The following is a 24,492-nucleotide window of genomic DNA, read 5'->3' on the forward strand; positions in this document are numbered from 1 at the left end:
CCTTGGGGCTTGTGCCGGGCTGATGGTGAAGGTCTAACCGCCTCCTTCATTCCTCTCGCAGCTTCATTCATGTGCTGCTGAGCCAGAGGAGCTGAAGATGAAGTGCAGGCTGTCTCTGGCAGCGGCTGCCCTCCTGGCACTGCTGCTGTCCTCCTCTCAGGCCCAGAAACCAGGTAAAGCCTCCTCCTCCTCCTCCACCTCCTCCTCTCACTTTGATCCAACTCATCTGACTTCAACTCCTCTCACCTCTGCCTTTTCTCTGCCTGTGATGTGTAGCTGCATATTTAGTCTGAATAAAAAAGAGAATCACATAGCGAAAGAAAATGTGTGTGTTGGTGAATTGATTTTTTTTAAATGATTTGTCTTTTCAGCTTTTTGATTCATTACCTTTTTTTTCCACGCCAATAATTCCAATGTCCTTCAGGAATTTGCCAGATTTCCGTTTGAGGAGAAAAACTGTCTCAGCTGCAAATATCTGGTTTGAATTTATGGATAGGAGCTTTTTGTCCAGACCAGTAGCATTCCTTCAAGTGGTTTAAGATATTAATGCAGTGATGTAACAGAGACATAAAAGTACAATGAAATATGGCCTCAAGTTAGTGAGTAAGTCACTTTTATGAAGAAAAAACTGTTATATTGTTGGAAAAAGTTTTTTTTTTCCGGTTTTTTTTCCAGCTTGATGCTCCATTAATGCCAATGATTTACTTCCATTAGAATTAAAAGACAGCAAACCATCTTTAGAATTATCCATAAGAATAAAAATGTAATGAAAGCATGTGAGGCTGTTGAACTAGAAATAAATGTCCCTCTGTAGGTTAAGTAGGGCATCTTTTCATCCTCAGACATGTAGTTTGGTCCTTTTTACACCAGGAGGGGCCCTTGCTCAAATTCTATCTGTTACTTTAGCCTACATTTCTCTAGTTTCGAAAAAAAAAAAAAGAAAAGAAAGAAAAAACCCAGACGGCACGTGGCCAAGTTTCCTCCCTACGTCTTTTCTCCTGATGGAACGGAAAGACAAAATATGAGTTTCACATTATTTTCCAGAGGTTTCAGAGGTTAGGACAGGAGAGGATCTGCGCCTCTGTGCCTCTGGATTTTCTCTCAGAACAGAGTAAAAAAAAAAAGTGCAGTAAAAACTCATTGGATCATAGAGGGAGAGTCCTCTTCTCTCCTTCCAGGAGAGTTTCTGACCTCCTGTGACCTCCCTTTAATGTCCCGCCAGGGGCCCCTCACTGCCTTTCCAGGGGTCACAGCATCGTAATAGCGTCGTATATATTCTACCGTGTGGAATGGTTTGACGTGTTGGGGCCTGAGTTAAAGACTCAGACATGTTGAAGATAAAAAGACACGGATGAAGACCTCTACTCTAAACTGTGACATTTAAGGTGAAAAATTACAAATTAAAAGCAGTTTAGAGTAGAGAAGAAAACCTCAAAGAAAAGCTCAAAAGCCTGGATGTGAGTGTGGATGGTGTCTGTGTGTGTTTGTGTGTGTGTGTGTGTGTGTCTGTGTGTGTGTGTGTGTGTGTGTTCCTTTGGATTAAGAGCTGGAGTTTTTCGGGTAGTTTTGGGTATAATAGATCCATTTGGAAACAGAAGCAGCAGCCCGCGGCCCTTGAATTGATTCGCCAGGTTGGTGGTTCCTCAGTTTTTAGATGTCCTGTAACACCTCCCAGTCAAGCCTTGACCCTGAGTCTTGGCTTCACGACAATATTTTACAATGATATTCTTCACTCCCACACTAACAGATAAAATGGTTGGTGGTCTAGAGAAAAGGCTCGGACACTGTAATCTTTAAACTCTAGCTAGATTCTGTTTGTTTTTTTGTTTCTTTTAGTAATTTGACCTAATTTGTGTGTTTCTGCAGCACATCCGGAGAATCTGTGCAGCTGCAAAATTTAATAAAATGAGCTCAAACTCTGGAGCTCAGATTACCTGCTGCAGACGTGCGATGATAACGTTCCTCCAGAATGAAAAGATTAAGAATTAGATGCACAGTTTCCACCTGTTTGTTAGAATATGAAGAGGTTAGATGATGTTCCAGTTTAGGCACGTGAAAGTTAAGGAAAGATTATTCACCCAATAAATAATGACACATTGCCCTTGTTTATGTGTCATGATTAATGTGTCTGTTAGAGGTTAATAGTACATTAACCTCTTTTAATGAAAAATGTCAGAATCAATGTTTATATGGTATTACTCATCCCTAATTTCTAGTAAAAACTTTGTCATCATGAGTTTGAACTTGAACTTGGGTAAGCTACTTTAACTTGTTTAATTACAGGACTTTGACTAATAACAAGATTAAAATCTGTAATTATAGCGAGTCTAGCCGCTTAGGCAGCATTAAAATAATGGTGCACTATAGCAAGCTAGATTTTCAGGTAGGCTACATTACATTTGCATTAGTCTATGATCCAGGTTTCCACCCCAACCTGAAGAATATCATTTTAAAATATTTGTTTTAGCAATGATCTCTGGTCCCTTGTGTACATGGAAACTTTTTGTCCAAGTTGTTAAAAACAACTTTTCATGTACACGTGCATGATCCTCCATGTCAGTGATCACAGTTCGAAACTTTTATCTGTTTTTTGTTGGTTAACGTAACAAAAACCAGTGGTTCTTAAATTATGGTCCAGATCCTAAAAGGATTCCCAGAGTTGGATCATGAACTTTGGACAAAGGTCAAAGAAGACTGAAATGATTAAATATCGTTTTTAAAAATTTGGATCTGGAGATGAAATAATTTAAAAACCTCTGGTGCAATTTTTTTGGGTAATGTAAGCAGGAAAAAGATGTACACATGTCTTCACCGACACTGTGTATTCTTTTATGAGGTTTGCAATGGAGACGATGGCAGCGATCGACCAGCTCTTTATCCATTGTATAATCAATACTGGAGAGTTTTATCAGATTTGTGTGTTTTTGTTGTTTGTCAATTCAACATCATGAGTTGGATTGAGGTCATGGACAGTCTACTGGATGTCAGCCAGTCCATGTTGTAGTTTGTTGACAGGGTGGGAAACCTTTTATTTTTTAAGTGGCTGGTGATTTTCTAAAATGTAAACAAACTTCTACCAGCCAGTAAGATTTGTGGATACAAACCACCAAAAATGTGTTGGTGTCCTGTATAGAAGCAAAGAAAGGCCAAAAACAATTTCAATTTTTATATGCAACTACATACTTAATTGTGAAATCTAACCACTACTGAATACCTAATGTTCAAATGTAACCACATTGAGATTGTAGCACTGAAATATGTTATTTTTAAAAACCATCTATCTGAATTAATGTGTGTTGAATCACCTTCTTTTAAATTCTCAGAAGGTCATTTTGATTTTGACACTTTAAAATTCCAACAAAAAAATTAAAGTGTCCAATATTTTAAAATGTGCTTTGATTCAGATGGTCATTTCAAATCTAAAAATACTAGTCAAGAAATCCAGGTGCTGCCTTGGATCATGTGATTGAGAAAACATTCCCTGATGATTATTTAAAATTGGACTTTTACAAAAATGAGCAGATGCATCTGAGCAAATTCTGTTTTTAAAAATACCGGACACCTGAATTTCCTGTCAGACTTTGAGTTCAGAAAGTGTGTTTCTCAATTCTTTAAGTATCCAATGGTTTTCACCAGTGATTACAACTAAATACCAATTACAATTAGGTATTAGTTGCTAATCATTTTCAAATCGCCCTGTCTTAGCTTCCATAGAAACAGTCACTGCCAAAATTCAAGTTTTTACCTTCCCGCCTTGTTTGGATTCTTTCTTAAATGTTCTAAACTGTAGGACGGTAGTGTTGTGTTGTGTTGTGTTGTTGTGTTTGTTGTCTCACTGTGTTGCTGCTTGAGTTGTTGACTGTGGCCACCGGCCATACAAGCTCAAACAAAAGTCATTTCTTTCCTCTAAAATGGCTTCCCTCACATCTGTAGTGTGGATTGTCTTGTATTGTTTGCTCCAACAGTGAACTTGTCTTACTTCACCCTGGAAGTGTTGACTGTTGGGAAAATCCTCTCATATTCACCATTACATACATTTACATACTAAAGCTGCAGGATTAACTGTGCTGATGCTTTCTTTTCACAGTCAACCCTCCATCAGATTTGAGGTTTAAGATTATAAATGAGAACACAGTGCAAATGTTCTGGAGCAGACCACAGTCAAGGATACAGGGCTACAGAATACAAGTGACCTCAGACACAGGTGGGTGCTCTTTAAACCTGTTCTGTCCTGCGCAGCCCATAACATTACAGGTGTCATAAACACCCCCCCTGCCCGGCCAGACAAGACACTCCCCGCTATGACCTGAGGGGTTGTGCAGGCACACGTTTGGCTCTGGCAGCTGATGAAACCTATGGGGGAAAAGAAAAACATTATGTATGGATAAGTAGTTGTCAGCTGGCTGTGCTGCCACTCACACTCAAAATAACCCTCAAGTGAAATCTAAACGCTACAGCACATTTTAGACATACTGTGCTTTCAACCTGCTAACTAACGGACAGAGCTAACAGTAGCATGTTTACATTCAGTAGCCGAGCCGGCAGCAGCCCACCATGGCTAACTACCATGGTAATTAGATTTAATTAATTAACTAGAATTAGGTAATAGCTGCCAGGTTTGACCGGTAGGTGTTCTTATAACTCTAATTAGCTAAGTGACATGAGTGATATTTGTCTGCACACATCATCTGTGAGGTGTAACAGTAGTTAGTTCACTGAACTAGCCAACTAACCGAACTAACTTACATATTCACATTCCTTAACTGCAAGGTGAGACAGCAAAACGAACTAGCTAACTAACATAACTCATGTTAACTTGCATATTTTTCATTCCGTAACTGTGAAATGTTACTGTTAATATACAGTTAGTTCACCGAACTAGTTAACTAACATAACTAACGATAGCTTGCATATTTAAATTCACTAACTGAGGTTTAACTGCTACCTACAGTTAGTTCACCGGACTAGCTAACTAACATGACTAACATAACTAACGATAGCTTGCATATTTAAATTCGGTAACTGTGACCTACAGTTAGTTAACACTAGGTAATTGACAATTCTCAGTAGATAACGTCTAGGTGTAACTATTAAGTAACCGAACTAAACGCTAACTAGCTCACTTACAGAACATTAGCTTCCATATTTACTTTCAGTAACTACCGGGTGAGACAGGTTAGTACTCTTGACAAACTGAGCTAGCTAACTGACAGAAGCAGTGTTGGCTGGCACATGTAGCTTCAGTAACTGAGCTGTACCTGTTATGTGCGGTTACTCCACTGAACTAGCTCAGTAACAGAGCTAACATTAGCTTGCATATTCGCGTTCATTAACTGCCAGGTTACCTGCTGCATACTGTTAGTTATTTGAACTAGTTAAGTGACAGAGGAACTAACGTTTGCGTGCATATTTTATGAGTTAGTAATTGTCAGGTGTGACGGTTATGTACTGTTAGTTAACTGAACTTATATTTACTAACATTACTTTTGGAAAGACAGACTTAATGTGGCTTCCACATATTCATCTAACTGCTGTGTAGTTTAACTAGTTGAACTAGCCAACTGACAAAACTAATGTTAGCTTGTATATTTACAGAAAATGCAAGTTGTAACTGCTGTATACAGTTAGTTAACTGAATTAACTAACTGACAGAACTAACACCAGCTTGCATATTTACATGTATTAATGGCCAGGGGTAACAGTGAAGTACTCCTAGTTAAACAAACTAGCTAACTGACTTAGAACTAATCTGGCTTCCATGTTAACATTTAACTCCCAGGTGTACTGGTTAAGTAAGTGTAAACTAACTGAAATAGACAACTGAGGAACTAATGTTAGCTTGCTCATAAATTACCTTTTTTGATTAAAGAGTAAATGATGTAATATGGAACATGGTCAACAAATCCGACCGGACACTTGATTAAAAAGCCTTAATAATGTTGTAAACTGGGGTGTCTTTAAATATACATTTCACAAAAAACACAATATACCACAAATTACAAAATGTTTTGCCAATAACATTAAACTAAATGACCAAATAATGTTGTTTAGTTAAGCTTAACTCGATATTTCTCTCGCACCCTTGATCGCATGAATATTGCTGACTGAAACACACATATTTCTCTATGTGTGGATATAAACAGCTAAAAAGTCTAGAACTATCTAACAATCTAAAAACCCTTTATTTTTCTCTTTAGGGGCTTTTTAAAAAGCAGGTGGTCTTTGCCTTTAAACCACAAAGTAATTACCTATCTTTCAATTAAATTAATTAAAGTTAATTTAAAATAAGAAAGAAAGTTCTTTTAATTGTCACATTGAGTACAAGTGACGGCACAAGGTGTTATTTAATGGGCTTTGTAAACATTAAATGGGTCTTTTCACATAAATAGTCCTGTAAACTCACACAACATCAGCATCGGAAATCTAATAAAGTCAACACGTGATTGTTTAAAGCTGAAGCGTTTTAATTATAGACTTAATGGAAAATTTAAGAGTATCTAAGAGCTAGAATAACGTGTTTTGATTCATAGTTATGCGGAAAGTTTTCATTAGATTGAATCATATTGTTGTGTGTTTACACGGCTCTTCCAGTCCTCAGGTCAATAGTAAAAATCAGGTTTTTTTTTTAAGTCCTGTTTTGACTCTTGGAGGAATGAAGTAACGCAATAGTTTCCTAATGGATTCCCTCTGACTTTGTGCATTCTTGTAGAAGAACCAACAAAAGAATTTACTCTGCCTGCATCTGCAACTAAGACCTCCATCTCAGACCTGAGTCCAAATGTGGATTATGTTGTAACGATATCTGCGTACGCCGGATCAGAGGAGAGTCTACCCATCTCCGGCCAGATCACACGTGAGTCACTGTGCCTCCAACTGTGTGTGTGTGTGTGTGTGTGTGTGTGTGTAAATTAGCACCAGACATCCAACCAAATCCTAGTAAAGTTTTTCTGCAGCTGGTCAATTTAGGCAGGAAGTCACCATGATGACTATCTACTTCAGTCTAAAAACCAAACTCATTGCTAAAACTGCACAAGGCCCTATACAGTGAATGGACAAAATAAGAGGAACAGCTGGCAACATAAAAAATAAGGAGAACATAATATAATATAATCCAAATAAAACAACATCTCCAAGAACAGTCTCAACATAGAGATGTGTTTCTATATTTTGTCCACTGTCTGCACTTTGGTTTTTGTGATTTTGGTTTTACATTGCAACTCAGGAATCAAATAAATATAGCTTATTGAGAAAATCACCACAGGGTTCACAGAATTATTATTTGCTGTTCTAGAGGCTCTGATCATATTTTGGCATTTTTGAGATTATGTGAGACTAAATATTATGCTCTAAAAGTTGGGCTTGTAATTTCATTCTTGAACTTGGAAGCAACAGTGAACAAAACTGTTTTAACACTCGCTCCACTGAAAATGGCTGAAGCCAGTTTTTTTTAGCAATGCAAAAGTTTGAAAGCTGTAGACTGAAAACCTAGACAGAAAGATTTCTACTGCAGGCAGCCAATTAGGACAAAATCCAGCGTGAAGTGCTTCCTGTGGGGACAAAAGCTCATTGTTTCCGATTTGACTAGTAAAATTCAACCAAATTCAAAGAAAACAATCATCAGTCTTTTATATTTTATGGTTACCAAAAAGGATTATTTGGATTTTAAGACAACATGAATGTGAAGTCTTTAAAGTGTTGAAAAAAATTGAATCCATGATAACTGGGTAAATGCCATCTGCTGATTAAGATTATGTAAAAGCTCCAGAAAAGTTAATAGTAATTGTTTTCTCAACTGCTGTTTCCAAGGTGTATCTCAGTATTTAAAGCAGCTGTTGAATTTTTGAATGAATTTTTGTCAAGACAAAATATGATAGACACTTAGACAGTAAATTAGGAACTTTACTGTCCACAATGCGGAAAATAGTCTTTGGCTTCATCACTCAGGGCATAAATTCAAAAGCAAAAACAAGACAATTGAAAACACATGAGCAACAAGACATCAGCAACATAATTTTGGAAGATGTTTTTTTTCCAAATGAAGATCTTTTATAAAACAAAGAAGTGGTTTGGTGCTCTGTTAAGTGGTTTCCAAACCTGCAGGTTGGGACCTCCCAGCAGGTTTCAAGATAAAAAAATGATGGGATACAAGATAATTAAGCATAAGAAAGTAGAAGCATTGCACAAAGTTATGTTTGTTTTTCTTACTTTTTTTTTTACAAATTTTCAATTTTTTTTGCACACAGTCTTCCAACTGCAGATAATGTAAGGGAAGATAAGACAAGTGCAGTTGCAGGAGGTTAAGAGACACATAAGTTCAGTAAAAGTCTCATTTGACATTACACACGGATCACTAGATGATCAGTGACCCAGATTTCCAGCATTGAGTGAGGTCTTCACTAATGTCATGGCAGCAGTTTGCTTCGCACCACCACATACTCTGATGACCTGACAAACCCTCTGAGCTCTGGAGATTCCCTGGAAATCTGTCAGAAACATTGACATCAACCCATTAGTTTCATCATTTGAGATCTTGTTTTGCACGTTGGTTGTATCTATATGGAATTTTATGAAAATTTAGGACCAAATTAATTTAACCATGTAGTTAGCTCAAATAGATCTGGGACTCAACTAGCTCAAGAAACCCTCAGATGAGAGAATAATCTCTCATGCATTGAAACAAAAGACGAGTTTTCTTTTAATTACGTGATATGAGGCTGTTAGGATTTTTGAGGACACTTTGAAGAAAACACATTGTCTGAATTGCCTCTAACTTTTATAGTGACATGATTGTTTTATTGTTTTTCAGTTGAGTCAAGCGGCAGACCATCCAGAAAACCAGAGGCTTCAGATTCAGTCAGTAAGTCCTTAATTTATTTTCAACTTTAATTTGAAGAGGGGTTTCACTTCCTTCCTGTTGAAGTCGCTGCTGTACCTCCTTGACTTTTCCACTTTTTATTCTCGAGTTTTATCCTTCGTTGCTGGGCGGTGTCCATCAGCCTGAGCTCAGCAGTAAAGGGAGGCTCCCACCACATAACACCCCATTGTATCGTAATAATCAAAATTAGTCCCCAATAAATCTCTGAAGTATTTGGTCATTGGTTTGGTTCCCTGCCGGCCAATTATGCCAATGTCAAGGAAGCTGCAATTGCTCTCTGGGAGGGGGGTCGCAGGCGGGGCGGGAGGTTGCTGTTGTAGCTCGGGCAGCGAGCTGAGAGGAGCCCAGCCCTGAAGTGCTGAAAGAAGTGGAAACCATTACAGATGCTGATTTACAAGAGCGCTGCTGCTGCCGCCCTGGCCCCGATCTGCAGATGATGACGAGCTTGTGCTGAATTTTCCTTCTTTTCATGAGAGGAAAGTCACGAGGAAACTCCCAGAAAGCAGAGCAGAGCAGAGAGTCCTTGACATCTACCTATAACCGAACAGTTCGATTAAATATCCAGTGTGACTGAACGGTTGTTTAAGGATTCTTAAACACCCAAATATCATGTCATGCAGAGGTTTAAACAAATAAAACATAATCAATGTTGAGCATGTACAGTACATTTCTAAGAATGTTGCCAGAACCTTAATTCTGAAAACCCCTTGGTTATTTCTGGTGATGATGTTTTTCACATTCATTGCCATTGTTTTTGTTGTTTGTAAAGTTCCTCCAAAATCTGTGACATTAGTGCCAAAATCTGATGAAGTTTAGGCAACTTAAATTGCCATAAATTCTGAAATAAAAGTGAGTATTTCTTGTCCTGTCCTCCACTCCCTTTCACACCTAAACTTTTTCCCAGAATGCTCTGTGAGCGCCATTGCAGATGTGGCGTTTTTGTTGGGTGGCTCCTGGAGCAGGCCGAACTTCAAATACATCCGCAACTTCATCTCAGCGGCGGCCGGAGCCTTTCAGATCGGAGAGGACAAGACCCGTGTGGGGGTGGTGCAGCACAGTGACGACACCAGAACCGAGTTCAACCTGAATGAACACATTACACGACCGGCGCTGCTGGGGGCCATCAGCAAACTGCCATACAAAGAAGGAAAAACCTTGACAGGTACAATGTTAATGTTATTTTTTTATGTTTGTGCACTTCAGTTTAGTATTATTATTAATTTTATTATAATAGGAAACTTAAAAAAAAAAATGCATATAAAAAAATGTAATTAGAATTTATTTGTTTAATTTTTTTGTGCTACACAACCATAAATCACGGCTTTTTCAGAAACTAAATATTGTATTTTATATATTATTGTATATTGTAGGATCAAATTAATTTTTTATATATATATATATATATATATATATACATAATATTAAATGTTGGTGAACATACAGAACAAATAAAGTTTTTTTTTAGTAAACATTTAGAAAGGTAAAGGTGAACAGGTTTCAGGGCTAATTCATTAGGTTCACTTCATATTAGGAAAACAAATCGTGGCTGTGGTGTAGGAGAATTTTCTTCTTATTCTGTATTTTGCATCAAATGGAGATCTAAAAATATTTCACTTCCCCATTTTCATGTTGAAATTACACTGTCAAACTGATATGTTTTCATAAACCTCTTCTTTTGAAATGAAGAAATGAGCCATCAACAGTTAGGTCAGTTTGTGATAACTTTCCTTTTACTATGTAGCAAATATAATTAAGAGGTAACCACCCTACACTATGTGAGCTGACACCTTCTGGATGTGCATTGTTTTTAAAAATAAATCCCAGTTGAGTTAAGCCTGTCTGTCTTGTTGCTCCAGGCGATGCCCTCAACTACATCCTGAGAAACACTTTCACCGAGGCGGCCGGTGCCAGGACAGGTTTTCCCAAAGTGCTGGTGATCATCACAGATGGCATATCTGAGGATCCAGTGGAGAGTTATGCCAAGCAGCTCAGGAGCATGGGGGTGGAGATCTTTGTCCTTGGTATGCAGCAAGAACAAGTTTATTACATTCCACATCTTACATTTTCCACTTGTGCTTAATGCTTTTAACTGTTGTTCACAACAAAAGCAACCTGTGATGACATAATAATGGCACAAGGTTAAATTCCTTCATCATTAACATTACAAGCGAGTGATAGCAAGTTTTATGCGTGTTTATGCTCAGGCTTCACTGTCAGACTTTCCACAGGATGGAGAAACAGAAGTGGGTTGTTGCTATGGTGTTAAAGAGGGCTGGTGGTTAAAAGAATAATAACGGCTCATCTTTTACAGTCAGTGAAAACGGGTCACTGATAGAAAAGTATTTTGCAAGACATAAAACATCCTCCCAGGTTCTGCAGGCCATCTTTTTTTCTGGAGGTTATCCAGACTTTAAGAGGATTTTCATAGGATGAGGGTTGTGGTGTTTTTTCAAGCCAGCTGCTTTCAGCTGAAGTTAATTTTGACTAAAGTTTGAGAAGTGAAATTTCTGTAGAACAATAGTGATACTTGACTTTCTCAGGGAAACATTTCAAATCAAATCAAATCAAAGTACTTTAATGATCCCAAACTGGGAAATTTACAATTTTTACAATTACAGTTTACTGTATTTATGCCAAGAAGTCAGAGAAGATGATATATATCTGAGATGTGTTGAGTTAGGGAAAAAGGAAGGAAGGAAACAAAGAAAGAAAGAAATAAGGAGGGTAAGAAATAAAAAATTGAAAGAGAACAATATCAGTTATACTTTTCATCTTATGTCGTGAAAATCTCATGGAAGAATTTCAGTCTGCAAAGTGACCAGTGACTCTGTCTGTCGGATAAATGTAGTCATGTAAAAAGTACAATATTCCCACCTCAAATGTGGTAGTGGAAGAGTAGAAAATACCAAAAAATGGAAATACTCAAGTAAAGCACCTACTCACTGAGCACCTCTGTCAAAGAGTAACACTGAATTGAACTTTGAATAAGAGTTAGAGTCTTCTGTCAAAATGTTACAGAAGAATATAGAATCGTAAAACTCACCAGTCTTGAAATGGAGTCTGTCCAGTTTCATATTTACTGCCCATGTTGTCACACTTTCCAGCCAGAGTAGAATAAAAAAAGTCAAAGCTTGTTTCTTTTTTTGTTGTGGATTGATGATGATTCCAGCTAGAGAACTTTTGATATGCTGACGTGGAAAACAAATGTCTCACTTTGCGTCTTTATAGACCTGGAGCAAATACACCTGTTGCCTTTGACAGTAATCCTCATACGATGCCACTGGCTTTACAGGCATGGCTGTGAATTCAGTGGTGTCACCTATGAGCTCAGAATGAGAAAACATCCACACACTTGCCAGGCACTGACGATCACAACAGTCGTGTAGAATATTTTCCATCTTTTCATAAAGTGTCATATACTGATGTTTTATTTTTCTCGGTCTGTTTTAGGTGTCCAGCAGGCTGATGAAGCTCAGATGAAGCTAATGGCCACCACGCCTTACAAAAGTCACATCTACAATGTCACCAACTTCGAAATGATTAAGAATATGCAGAAAGGGCTCATTACTCAGGTGTGTGCTGGTGTGGATGATCAACTCAGCTCACTCGTCAGCGGAGAAGAAGGTGAGATGTAGTAAAATCTACTTTTATACCTGGTCTGGGTTTAATGAGGATAAAAAAATGGACAGAATGTCACATGTGCCTCAAATGTTTTCATTTTTTAGAGTTTGCCATCCTGTCTTCCATTGTCACCTCCACATGATGTTAAAACATTAGTTTGACATTTTGGGAAATGTGCTTATTCTCTTTCTTGCTGTGACTTAGATGAGAATATTGATAAAGACAGAGGGAGCAGTTAGACCTATTCTCTCCAAAGTTAACAGTCCTCCTACCAACGCCTCCAAAGCTTCTATCAAAGATCACTAATTCTCAAGTTATACCTTCATTTGTTTAATCTGTAAACATTTAGACAGAGCCAGGCGCCGCTCCTCCTGAGTCTTCTTGTTAGGCTAAGCTAACTGCCTCCAGTTTCATATTTAACAGATATGAGAGTGGTATCAATCTTCACATCTAACTCTCAGGAAAAAAAAAAATGTTTCCAAAAATTTGCAGACTTCTTATCTTATATATTATCTTACAGTACCTTAAGTTTATTAAATGGCCATCGGTTTTAATTATTTCAACTAAGTGTCTGGGAAATAGTTTTTACTTTCTTGTCATTTTTCAAAGTTGCATTTATTGCACATTACAAAATCAGCTCATTCTATAATTCTGATTCTGAATCTGATTTTTGCAGTCATTGAGCCAGCCTCTAACCTCCAAGTTCTGGAGGTGGCCTCGAAGTCCTTACGGGTGTCCTGGGATGCCTCCATTGGGGACATTACTGGATACAAAGTGCAAATGATCCCCATGATGACTGGCAGCAAGCGGCAGGAACTGTACGTGGGCCCGTCTCAGACCTCGGTGGTGGTCAGAGACCTTTCTCCAGACACTGCATACCAGATCAGTCTGTTTGCTCTGAAGGGCCTGACACCCAGTGAGCCCATCGTGGTCATGGAGAAGACTGAACCAGTTAAAGTATCAGTGGGTGAGTACAAAGTAGGGATTTTGCAGTTTCACATGAAGACCCATGAATAGATATGCATATACATAGTGCTATATATGCCCTGAATGGATGGATTACCAAATGGGACTACCAGGCACAGGCCCAGAGGCCCAAGAGATCAGGGAGCCCATGGGCCAGAGCCTCTGGATGAAGTGACTGTTCATTATTTCTTGTTTGAAATTCATAGAGAACAGTTCAACAATCATAAAGAGAGAGAAGATAACCACAAAGAGACACAGAATTACTACCAAGAGACAAAAATAACCAAATAAAGATGCAAAAGGACCACAAGGAGAGATGAAAAATGAAAAAGAGACATAGACTTAGACATAGACCCGGCTGTGTGCAGGGGCCCATTTTCTCATAATCCATGCATGAGACCATGTGCAGTATTATAACCTTTACAGGACAAACTCTGTAGTCAACAACCATTTTGAATTGTCTGATAACATGAACTCCTGTAAAATGTAAACATAGGAATCTTTCCCATTGCCACAAATCTTTAGTTTGTCAACAAACAAATCCCACTCAGGATTGTCTGGAGTCTGAAGCATAAAGAACTTGACAGTCAACTACAACTTTGTTTTGAGATCTTTTCTTTCCCCATCTAGAATGTTCTCTTGGTGTGGATGTTCAGGCTGACGTTGTCCTCCTGGTTGATGGCTCCTACAGCATTGGTCTGGCCAACTTTGCCAAAGTGAGAGCTTTCCTGGAGGTGCTGGTGAACACCTTTGACATCGGGCCAAATAAGGTTCAGATCAGTTTGGTCCAGTACAGCAGGGACCCCCACACAGAGTTCTATCTGAACACTCACCATGACCTGGCTGCTGTGGTCAAAGCTGTGAGGACATTCCCGTACCGAGGTGGCTCCACCAACACCGGCAGGGCCATGACCTATGTGAGGGAGAAGATCTTCCAGGCCAGCAGAGGAGCACGAGACAACGTTCCCCGTGTTACCATCCTCATCACTGATGGAAAGTCGTCTGACGCCTTCCAGGATCCAGCCACCAAGCTGAGGAATGCTGATGTGGAGATCTTTGCAGTGGGTGTTAAGGATGCCGTACGAAGTGAGCTGGAGGCCATTGCCAATACGCCTGCAGAGACCCATGTGTACACTGTGGAGGACTTTGATGCCTTCCAGAGAATTTCCAAAGAACTCACACAGTCCATCTGCCTGAGAATCGAGCAGGAACTGCGCAACATCATACAGAGACGTAAGTAAGATTGCTTTAATCCTCTATGCTGATGACAGTGTGGTTTGTTTTGGGCAAACCTATGTTGATTTAGGGTTGTGTATATTTAAGAAGTTATGCTGTTTGATACTGATCTCATCAAATGCATGCTCTGCTTCTCAGTGTATTATTTGTGTAAGAAAAGAAGCAAAATGTTGACATTAATTACTGAAAATATAAGTTGACTGCTGGCAGTTTCCCACTTTTTCTTAACTCTCTCAGTTCCAGTCAGTTCATTTGAAAGATTTGTAGTCACCATGGAGTTTGTTCTTTTTTTTTTTTTTTTTTTTAATGCTTAACTGTAGTGCCTATGCTATAGCACCTTCTGTAGACCTCTGGTTGGCAGTGGTGGTTTAAAGGTTAGAGAAGTGGGCTTGTGAAAATAAGGTTGCTGGTTCAAACCATGGATATATCTGTATTACGGGGTTGTTTCTAACTGTCTTCAATGAGATTTAAAACATCATGATTGTTTATGTGGATTTTGGTCAACCTTTAATCATGAAGTAGCATCCTGTATGTCATGGCTGAGCTGACTGTGAGCACAGCTCCAGTGCAAAGAGCTACTGATTCAAGTGACTCCCATGATTGAGTATGCTTTATTCAGTTTGAGGATTTGGTGTTAAAGATTTCCTGATGTACTGAGGACTGGAGACATCACAAATGCTGCTTTTGTATACCATGCAGCTGGAAATACTTTGCTACTACTAATACTACATAACACACACTTGTTTCATTGCATGACAGTGATTACATATTGCTGTTTTCTCAAATGTCATACTAAATGAGGCAGTTTTGAATCAACAGTCATCCACGTTATTAACTGTTTGTTAAAATATTTGGAGCCATTTCACTTTAGGTTTGATCTGTAGTGGGACTTGCTGTGCTTATATGATTGGAGCACCAAACAGTCCGTATATTCCTTTAAGAATGTTGCTAATTAGTTTTATTTATTTGCTTATTTAACATTTTGCTAAAGAATTTAATAGGCTACAAAAATAATTCCCTTTCTTAAATAAAACTTAATGTCAGGTAAACTTAACTCGTAATCTGTAATGAGAAAATGTTTCCTCACAAAGATGTGAACATTTCTGTAGCTAGCTTGGGGATTAACACAAGTGCATGTGAATGAGCTAATATTAATTTATCTTGCAAATTATTTATTCATTTTCAAATAAGTTCAGAACATGTCGATAGTTTTTCAGTTGCTACCAGTCTAAACTACAGTTTCCTAAGCATAATGTCATCGAACATGGTGGCCTGAAATGTATTGGTTTGTATACTGCACATTGTGCTATGATTCTGTTCAATTCAATTCAATTATATTTGTAAACAGTTTAATCACTCCATTGGCTCAGATTTTTAATTTAAGCACATATTGTAACACTACCTGTCAGCAATTGTGATTTGCAATATTTGTCATGATCAAAACAACATTTTAACAATTAATTACTGCAACACTCAGATGTAACTCCACAACCCTTCATTTTAGAGGAGAATGCAGAATAGTACAGACAGTCATCCATATGCACACAATTACTTACATGTCGCTGTGCCAAGAACGTCTTTTTCAGCCAAACCCTCCTCTTTTGCCTCAATGTGTTAAACACATGTCCAGCTTTTGATCATTCAAGGGCAGGGAGAGTTCCTGCATGTGGAAATATTAGAACTGGGTCAAATAGTGGTTAGCAGAGATTTCTTTGCATTTGCTAAAACCTTCTTGGAGCACCAGTTGACCATTACCACACCAGGACAGTCCAGACTGTTGGGAGTATTGTTGATCACGTATGCATAAGCAGATCCTGACTTTGAGATGCATTCTTTGTGGTGAAATCATTAGCCACTCACAAACATCTGGTAGTCAAGTTTAAACAAGCAAGAAGAGTTACTCGCAAAAGCTGTTTCACCCATGCAAAGCCAACAATTAATGACTGTGTTACTTTGCCAGAGGGAGCTTCCAGGTCTGCCAGTGTAAAATGTGACTCATACCAGCTTTGATTGCTGATTATATAATTCTTATATAATAATGACTTTATGTCAACAAAGAGAAGTGTGCAGGAGCCCGAATGAGCAGCTCAGTCACAGCCTCCATCCGACATAATGGCTCAAAGAGCTGCCACAGTGGGGCGTTTCACAGCAGCCACCTTCCTGATGTTGTTTAAATGATGGAGCTTTCAGATGATTTGTAGATTGTACATCTTTATTAAGTGGTGTGTAGGTCAGCCCTTCAAACTCCTGCATTCCTTCATCCTCTGACGTTTTCTTTTGATCTTTTTTTTAAGGAAGTCTTGTTAAAACCACATTTAAACATGATGAAGGCTCAGCCTAGTTACTATCATCCTTTGTGATCTGTATAGATAAAAGCTTTCAAGCTCAGAAAGCATAAGGTGATGGAAAGAAATTTGTTCATTGTATGACTGAGAAAACTAAACAAAAACAAAATATAACAGAAAGATAAGCTGTAGATCACAATAAATAAATGAATTAGGCTAGTGCTGGGCTTAACCTCAAATGGCCATGTGGGAAAGTAACATCTAGCAGGACTCCTAAACACCCTTAATATATCACATCTTTAAGGTAATCTTTAAGTATTACCAGGGTTTAAATCAACATGGAAAAATGTTATAGTAGGTTTGAATTAGAGGTTTGAATTTGCTTTTGCTTTTCGACAATTTAGGAAGAGACTGATGTTTTCATTTTGTTGAAGCAGTACTGAGAGACTGATTGTTGAATATTTGTCCTTAACATGTTGGTTTCATCCTGTTGATTCCGACCATACGTAACATCACTGGGTGCTATAAATCACACAGGGATCTTTGATATTTAAACATCAAGGGAAAAGTTACAGTTACAGACTTTATTGTAGTATCTCTATAAATTAAGCTGAGGTTCATCAGAGTTTTCTTTTCAAATAAACTCAACTAAAATAAGATAAGAAATACTTTATTTATCCCTGTAAATGAAAAAGTAAAAACATGGTGCTATATATACAAAAAACAATGGAAATCTATGAGTTCCATCAGTGTCTGTGCATGGTTAGATTCAACAGATTTTGAGTATTTATAGGTTTTCATTTTATCTACTTGTGTTTGGTTAAAATTGTATTTTAATCTTGTTACTTTCCACTTTCTCCAGAGCTGATCCAACCAAAAGACCTGTTCTTCTCAGAAGTTGGCCCCAGGAGCTTCAGGGTCTCGTGGGAGATCGACGCCGACAATGTTAACTCCTATCTAGTGAAGTTCAAGCCAGAAGATGATGTTGACGGGCATTACGTTTCCATATCTGTGCCTGCAGACACACTCACCACCCTGCTCCCCCACCTCACCCCACTCACCCGCTACGAAGTCAACATTTATGCTTATTATGAAAAAGGGGAGAGCTTGCCTGTGAAAGGCTATGAGACCACTTCAGAAGGTATTTATGTTAACTCAACATTATCTTTATTTCGTTAAGCTGGTAAAAGGGAGCAGTAAAACCTGAACTCATTTGCATGTTGCAGAACAAGGCCCGGTGCGCAACCTGAGAGTATCTGAAGAGACAACAGACAGCTTCAGAGTATCGTGGCAGCCAGCTCCAGGAGCTGTCACTCGCTACCGGCTGACCTATGAACCCGCTGGGGATGAGAGATCAAGGCTGGAGACGACCACTGACGGCACAGAGACCACAACTGTGCTCCAGGAGCTTCAGCCCCAAACCAACTACCGTGTCACCGTCACTCCTGAATATGAGTCTGGCCCTGGAGTGCCACTGCAGACTGATGGCACCACCAAAGAAGGTGATTGTAGCTTTTATGCAACACTTTATACACTGCTACAAATAGGAAGAGTTCTGCTTGGCACTGGAAACTGATGCAAATTTTGCATAACTCATTCCAACCAGGACACAGATTTTAGTTGAATCGGTGCAAGTTACATATCCTTACATGACTAAGACATGTGGTGACATTATGTAGTGCTGTTAGTCCGTAAATAAAGGGTGTGAAAATCAAGATAAATCAGCCAGGAGTTCAAAGGGTTAACAGATAATAGTCAACAGATGCTCTAATAAATAAGATCTACATGAGTGTTTGAAGCTCCAATAGGTGGCAAATTTTTGTTCCACATCAGATTTTGAGCCAGATGCTGAACTCTGAAGTCCAGAAAACTGAGTAGGTGGTTAAGTAATCATTTAGTCATTGGTTCAGATCCACATCAGGTGCCTGCAGATGTCTTATGATGATTTTGTTTGTGCTGTGGGATAATAAAAGCTATAAAATCTAATTGCACATTTAATCACAAAGATGTGGGATGACTAAATGACTAATTCTTGGTCCAAGCTGTCTTTCCGTCTTTTTGCATCATTGAAAGACCACAATGGAAATAAGTTGACACTTTATTTTGACATCCCAATGACTCTATTTGTCCACAGTGTTTTTTTAAAGGCTTCACCTGCTGTTTGGCATTTGCTTATATTCCAAAATTGCTCGGGAGTGCCAGGACTCCACACATTTTTGACCCTAGTGGAAAGTGAACTCCTAACCCTGCAGTGTTAGTACAACCTGCCACCCATCGTGCTCCTCGTCAGATCTGTCCTGCCTTACAGGGAAAGGAATGAAAAACAGACAGAAGCACAGAACGCTGGGAAATAGAAGTGGGTCAAGATGTACTCAGAGGTAATAAACAATGAAAAAGGAAAGTGGAGGACATTTTTTTCCTGAGTTAACAACCCTCTAGACTCTGGACAGTGACGTTATGAAACTTTGGTGATTTTTCGTAGATTCTTGAAGGAAGATTATCTCATGGAGAAATATCCAGCAGGGGCTGTTAGCTTTAGCACTTTAAGGGAGAGATTACGTATCTTCTGAAGACACTTAATATTATCAACCCTGAGCCAAAACACTGAGGATACAGCTGGAAACAAACAAATTATATTCCACTCTACCATGGCAACAGCGTTTCTCACCAAGTCGGAGTGTACAGTTCTCCCTCTGATGCTTCCAGCCTCTTCAGACAGTGCAGCTGCTTGTCATCTGAGGTGATTTTTTTTATTTTTTTTTATTTTTGACAGTTTACAAAAAGAGGCAGGATTAATCCCAGCTTGCACCTCTCTGACATGAAACACCAGCTGGTTTTTCTCCCCCCTGTATGGCTTACAATGTTGTTCCCATTACAATGTTTACTGTGCCATGACTTTACCTCTAAACTATGAATTGATGCAATGCCTTGAGGTTTTGCATGATTTGCCCTTTTGCTTGCTGTCTTTTCCACCAAGTCCTGTGTTGGGATAAAAGCACATAACACATGGTTACATGAGAATCATTTTACTCTTTATTCCATTTTTCCTCACTAGTATTAGGAAAAAAAGAAGTGTATTTAAATCCATGACATTTTCATCACTCAGTTAGGAATCCAGACAGCTGTCATTGGAGCATACCTACTGTAGGAAAAAACACGCATGCAGGCAGATGTAACAATAAAACATTTCATAGTAATAATCAGCAGTAGGCGTTAACACCAGGGAGTTAAGTAGGACACATGAGTCATTGCTTTATTTTAACAATTATTTTTCAAAGGGGAATTGTGTGAACATGCCCTACTTCACTTTCATGGTCTCTTGCCATTATTCATTTCCTGGTAGCTGCCCGGCACAGTTTTCTACTGTTAGCTCTACTGGAGCAAACTGGGAGTTTAGTGTCTTGGTCAAGGACATCTCAGAAAGTGTGTTTCTCATCCAGTTTTTATCCAGTCAAGGATGTAATGGCTGATTATTAGGCCAAGGCCACTGATTGGAACCTTTTTTTGTCTGGAATACTTTGTTATATGGAATACCATTACATCTGAGTCAGAGCTGAAAAAAAACAAATGCTTTTTCTGAAAGATAAACACTGTGCCTGGTGTGCTGAATGGTAAAAATATTTTTTGTTGTGAATCTATTTTTAATCCAGACAGCCAGAACTGTGAATTTCTTCACTACTCTTTTATGTACATGTAAAATAACAGAAAGTAACATCAGTATAGAGAAATATAACTGATGATAAAACTGTGATGTTTTCTTCAACATTGTACAAACTGAGCAAGGAGATATGTGATTTTAGCTACCATTTGTTCGGATGAGGAAATAGTCAGACATTAAAAATCTTTGAGCAGCAGACAAAATATTAAATATTTTTTCTTTCAGGTGGTGTCAGTGGATGCACTGGACAAAAACCTGTAATGTGGTTCATTTTCAAACAATTTACAAGATCTTAGCTTCCCAGTGTTTCCTCAAATAGGAACAGAAAAAGGCCTTTATTTAGCTCAACTGAGGGCCTTTATTAGAGGCAGACCTCTATAAATAAAGTTGTTACACAGAGATCATGAAATATGAAACATGAGAAAACAAAAATTAAAAATGTCTTTTTATTCCTTGGCTTTGTGTTCTGACATTTTTTCCCTCCTCCTCAGCCAGGGGTTCCCCTCGCAACATGAGGGTCTTTGATGAGACCGTGTCCTCTATGAAGGTCTCATGGGAGCCGGCGCCGGGGAAGGTGCTCCAGTACCGTGTGGCGTACAGACCGACCAGCGGCGGACCCAGGAGGGAACTGTCAGTGAGGGGCGACAACAAGGCCACCCTCCTGAAGAACTTGCAGCCGGGCACCCAGTACGACATCTTCGTCAGCGCACGATACCCATCTGGCCTGGGTGATGCCCTGGAGGGACAAGGCACCACACTAGAAGGTAAGTCAGTGACTTTTTTCTTAAATGAACAATTAGCTGCTAAATGTTTTTCATCACCAGCTGTGTCTGTTAGCTGTTTGGTGTTGAACAGGTGGTTTTCAGTGGCTTTATCGCAGCTTGTTTTTTAAAACAAGCTACTTTCACATGGGAAATTAAATATCAAAAGCACTGATTTGTGTAGGTTTCATCAATATTTTCCTTTGACTAAGGTGCATAATTTTCTAAATTAAGATGTTGTACTTTTTAAAGTGACCCTAGGTAGTTGCTGACACTGACTTGATCTAATTTTAGACATAAACGAACTTTAGTGATGCATATATTTTCCAAAAGATACAACGACTAAATACACATATCAGGATACGTTGATATCTGGCCTCACAGCTACTGCAGAGGTGTAAAATTTAAAGCTAGAACTAGACAGTTCTGGCACATAGTTGTAACCTGCTGATCCTCCTCCTTAAGTGATTATGCTTCTTTTTATTATGACTTTATGGCTGAACAACCACAGTTAATATTTGAGGTTTTACTTTAATTGCTGTGACTAAGTCCTGGAAGATGACCAAATCATTAGCGGGGCTCTTTAAAAAAACTGAGCAAGCACTTCATAGGAGTCTGTGTTTGAACATGACTTTCTTTGATGTGGAGCAAATTGTTAGAAGTGATTTGACTTTTAACACCCAGGGGGGCATGAAAGGTCAAGCTTATTAATACTGGAGAGTAACAGTAAACAATCAGAACTGGAGTAGTGATATGAGGAGAGAGAAGGAGAAGGAGGGAGAGGAAGAGGCTATCCAATTTTTGTATAGGTTTACTCTCAGTGTTGGAGTGATGTTAAAAGGAAATTTATTTTATTTTTTACAACCTGAGTCTTATTTTCATAGACGTGTACAACAGCCATATCAGTTGTTATAACAGTTTACTCAGCAAGTTATATGGTGAGATCAGGACACTGTTCCCCAGGATAATCTGTTGGCTGAGTTTATTTTAGCCCATGGATTTGCAACAATAGGGCCTTGAAGATCATAGTCTTAAAATGCTTTTGGGAGATGGGAGCTGTGCACTTTCTACAACGGTAAAGGTTAAGTCACTACAATGTCTGTGCGTCAATTACAGCAGAGGGCCTTTGCTGCATGTTGCACTCTACTCTCTTTCCCTGAGTTTGCTGTCTGCTTCTGAACAAAAAAAGTTATAGTTCTTTATGATAAAAACAGGTAAACCTTCAAAAATATAGCCATATAACGATGCTGCCTTCATCCTGGTGCACCTGAACTTGTGAGGATGGATGCATTTAAGTAGTGTTTGCTCACCAGTGCATCTGAGGCTGTGGAATTGTTGCTATTTTAAGCCACATGCAGCAACAGCAACAGTGGACAGAGCAGCCAGCCACACAGGCTGAGAGGTAAAGATGAGAAACAGCAAGACCGAACAGGAATGTAACCCAGCTGAGAGCAGGGCTGGAAGGTTAGGAGGAGCAGGGAAGACTGACTCATTCCTGTCTCTGTCTTCCTCTCTGTTTATGTCTCTGTCTCCATGTGTCTTTGTTTCATGCTGTCTCTCCATCTTACCTTCTGTCTTTGTATTTCTCATTTCATCTCTCATTTCTCTTTAGTTCTGTTTTTCTTTGTCTTTTCATATTAGTTTCTGTCTTTCTCCATTGGTTTCTTGCTGTCTCTCTTTCCATTTTCCCTCTATGTCTCTCTTGTTCTGTCTGTCTTTATTACTTCATATTATTTTCTTTCTTTTTCTTTCCACCTTGTGAGGGCTTGCCTGGAATTTCATAGCGTTGTCCACAGTCTCTCTGTTTCAGCCTGCACAATCTCCAGATGCCTCCCCAGTAGCATTGCCATGCAATCAATACAATCCTTTCTTTCCGATGCGTCAGGTTGTCATGTTGGGCCCGCACTGGCACAGCATGGTGCATTTGTTCCGCCTTGTTGCATTCATGGTCTGGTTCAGTGTGAGGACGCTTTACGTGCAGGAAGCTTGGCATGAGGTTCCTCATTACATTTGTTTCCCTCACATGCAGGGCTAAACCTGCTCTGATCTGCAGCGGAAAACTCAGCTACACTGATACTGTACCAACAATAAAACCAGTGAGCTCACTCTTTCTTGTTGTAAAAACTCTTATTTTACAGTAAGAGCTCACATTAAGCGTCAGTGGGGTCTCATTTGCGCGCGAAACATTTCCGTTTATAACAGAATGGGAGCTAAAATGGAAAACTCTGCTTCATGCCAAAATCAGCAAGTTACAGTGTTTTCTGTGATATATCAAAACTAATTCAGGTCATTTCCTAAACTACTGTATAAATGCTACAGAGAGACTTTGTTTTCATTCTGTTCTAATTTGTTGAAACAATGGCACAGTAGATCCCCAGATTGAGTCAAATGACATTTGTATAGATGTGGTTCATTCCAATCATTTGTTTGGGTGTAAACTTGTCTACAGCTGATTTATAAAGGAGCTGCAGCTGGTTTTGACTTTCTTCATTAGGTCCTTCACTTTTAACTCTTATTTGGAAGAACCCCAAAAAATTGACAAGAACCAGGACTTCCTAATTGTAGGTCCAGTATGGCGTGACACTACTGTGGGATGGAAAACCTTACAAAACTGTGGAGAGATGGAAACAGCTCAAGAGTCACAAAAGCCAAACTTATTGTCAGATTGAAGGTTGATTGTAGACTCTAAATAGCCTGTAGATGAGAATGTGAGCATGACAGGTTGTTTGTCTCTATATGTCAGCCCAGTGATAGACTGTTGTCCTGTCCAGGGTGTACCCCGCCCTCACCCATTGTCAGCTGGGATTGGCTCCAGTAACCCCGCGACTCAGCTCGGATAAGGGGTATAGATAATGTATGGATATAAATTTATAAACTGGTTCCAATTTGGAACCATTTCTCCATACCCAAGCCCAGCCCCAAAAGTCTAAGATTGTTTCAAATACAATTGTTAGTACAGTGTGTAATCCAAACACTTCTAAAGGCAAAATAACAACACTTTAACACAAGAAACTAGCCATTGTAGTCTCTAATCTTTCTCCAAGAACTCTGTCTTTGTTGTCTTGATGCATTGAATCATACAAACGATGC

At 39.0% G+C, this 24,492-nt stretch overlaps 1 protein-coding gene and 1 long non-coding RNA gene across 9 annotated transcripts in view; one reads left to right on the top strand and one right to left on the bottom strand.

The window, feature by feature from the left end:
* Nucleotides 1-24,492, top strand: part of col12a1b (collagen, type XII, alpha 1b) — a 124,623-nt gene that overhangs the window by 807 nt on the left and 99,324 nt on the right. For 3 of the 4 annotated variants that reach the window (XM_071467518.1, XM_071467516.1, XM_071467517.1), the window contains exons 2-13: nt 62-173; nt 4,088-4,204; nt 6,710-6,853; nt 8,807-8,857; nt 9,780-10,037; nt 10,732-10,896; nt 12,326-12,499; nt 13,173-13,463; nt 14,093-14,695; nt 17,846-18,124; nt 18,210-18,485; nt 21,133-21,405. In XM_071467518.1, the coding sequence (XP_071323619.1) occupies nt 98-173; nt 4,088-4,204; nt 6,710-6,853; nt 8,807-8,857; nt 9,780-10,037; nt 10,732-10,896; nt 12,326-12,499; nt 13,173-13,463; nt 14,093-14,695; nt 17,846-18,124; nt 18,210-18,485; nt 21,133-21,405 (2,707 nt within the window). In that variant the 5' untranslated portion in view covers nt 62-97. The remainder of the gene's footprint in view (nt 1-61; nt 174-4,087; nt 4,205-6,709; nt 6,854-8,806; nt 8,858-9,779; nt 10,038-10,731; nt 10,897-12,325; nt 12,500-13,172; nt 13,464-14,092; nt 14,696-17,845; nt 18,125-18,209; nt 18,486-21,132; nt 21,406-24,492) is intronic. The other variant, XM_071467519.1, reaches the window with a different exon arrangement.
* LOC139612202 (uncharacterized) lies at nt 156-6,683 on the bottom strand. Of its 5 annotated transcripts, none has more exons than XR_011686461.1 (4): nt 5,259-6,683; nt 4,172-4,353; nt 388-475; nt 156-289 (listed from the first exon to the last, which is right to left on the bottom strand). It is a non-coding gene; the product is annotated as an uncharacterized lncRNA (long non-coding RNA). The 5 variants fall into 5 exon arrangements; XR_011686463.1 differs by having other exon boundaries at nt 5,151-5,265; XR_011686459.1 differs by lacking the exon at nt 5,259-6,683 and adding an exon at nt 5,128-5,248.

This window comes from Trachinotus anak, unplaced genomic scaffold, assembly GCF_046630095.1.
Source record: "Trachinotus anak isolate AG129_WGS33_773 ecotype Australia unplaced genomic scaffold, CSIRO_AGI_Tana_v1 ptg000031l, whole genome shotgun sequence".
In the NCBI taxonomy this organism is placed as follows: Eukaryota; Metazoa; Chordata; class Actinopteri; order Carangiformes; family Carangidae; genus Trachinotus; species Trachinotus anak.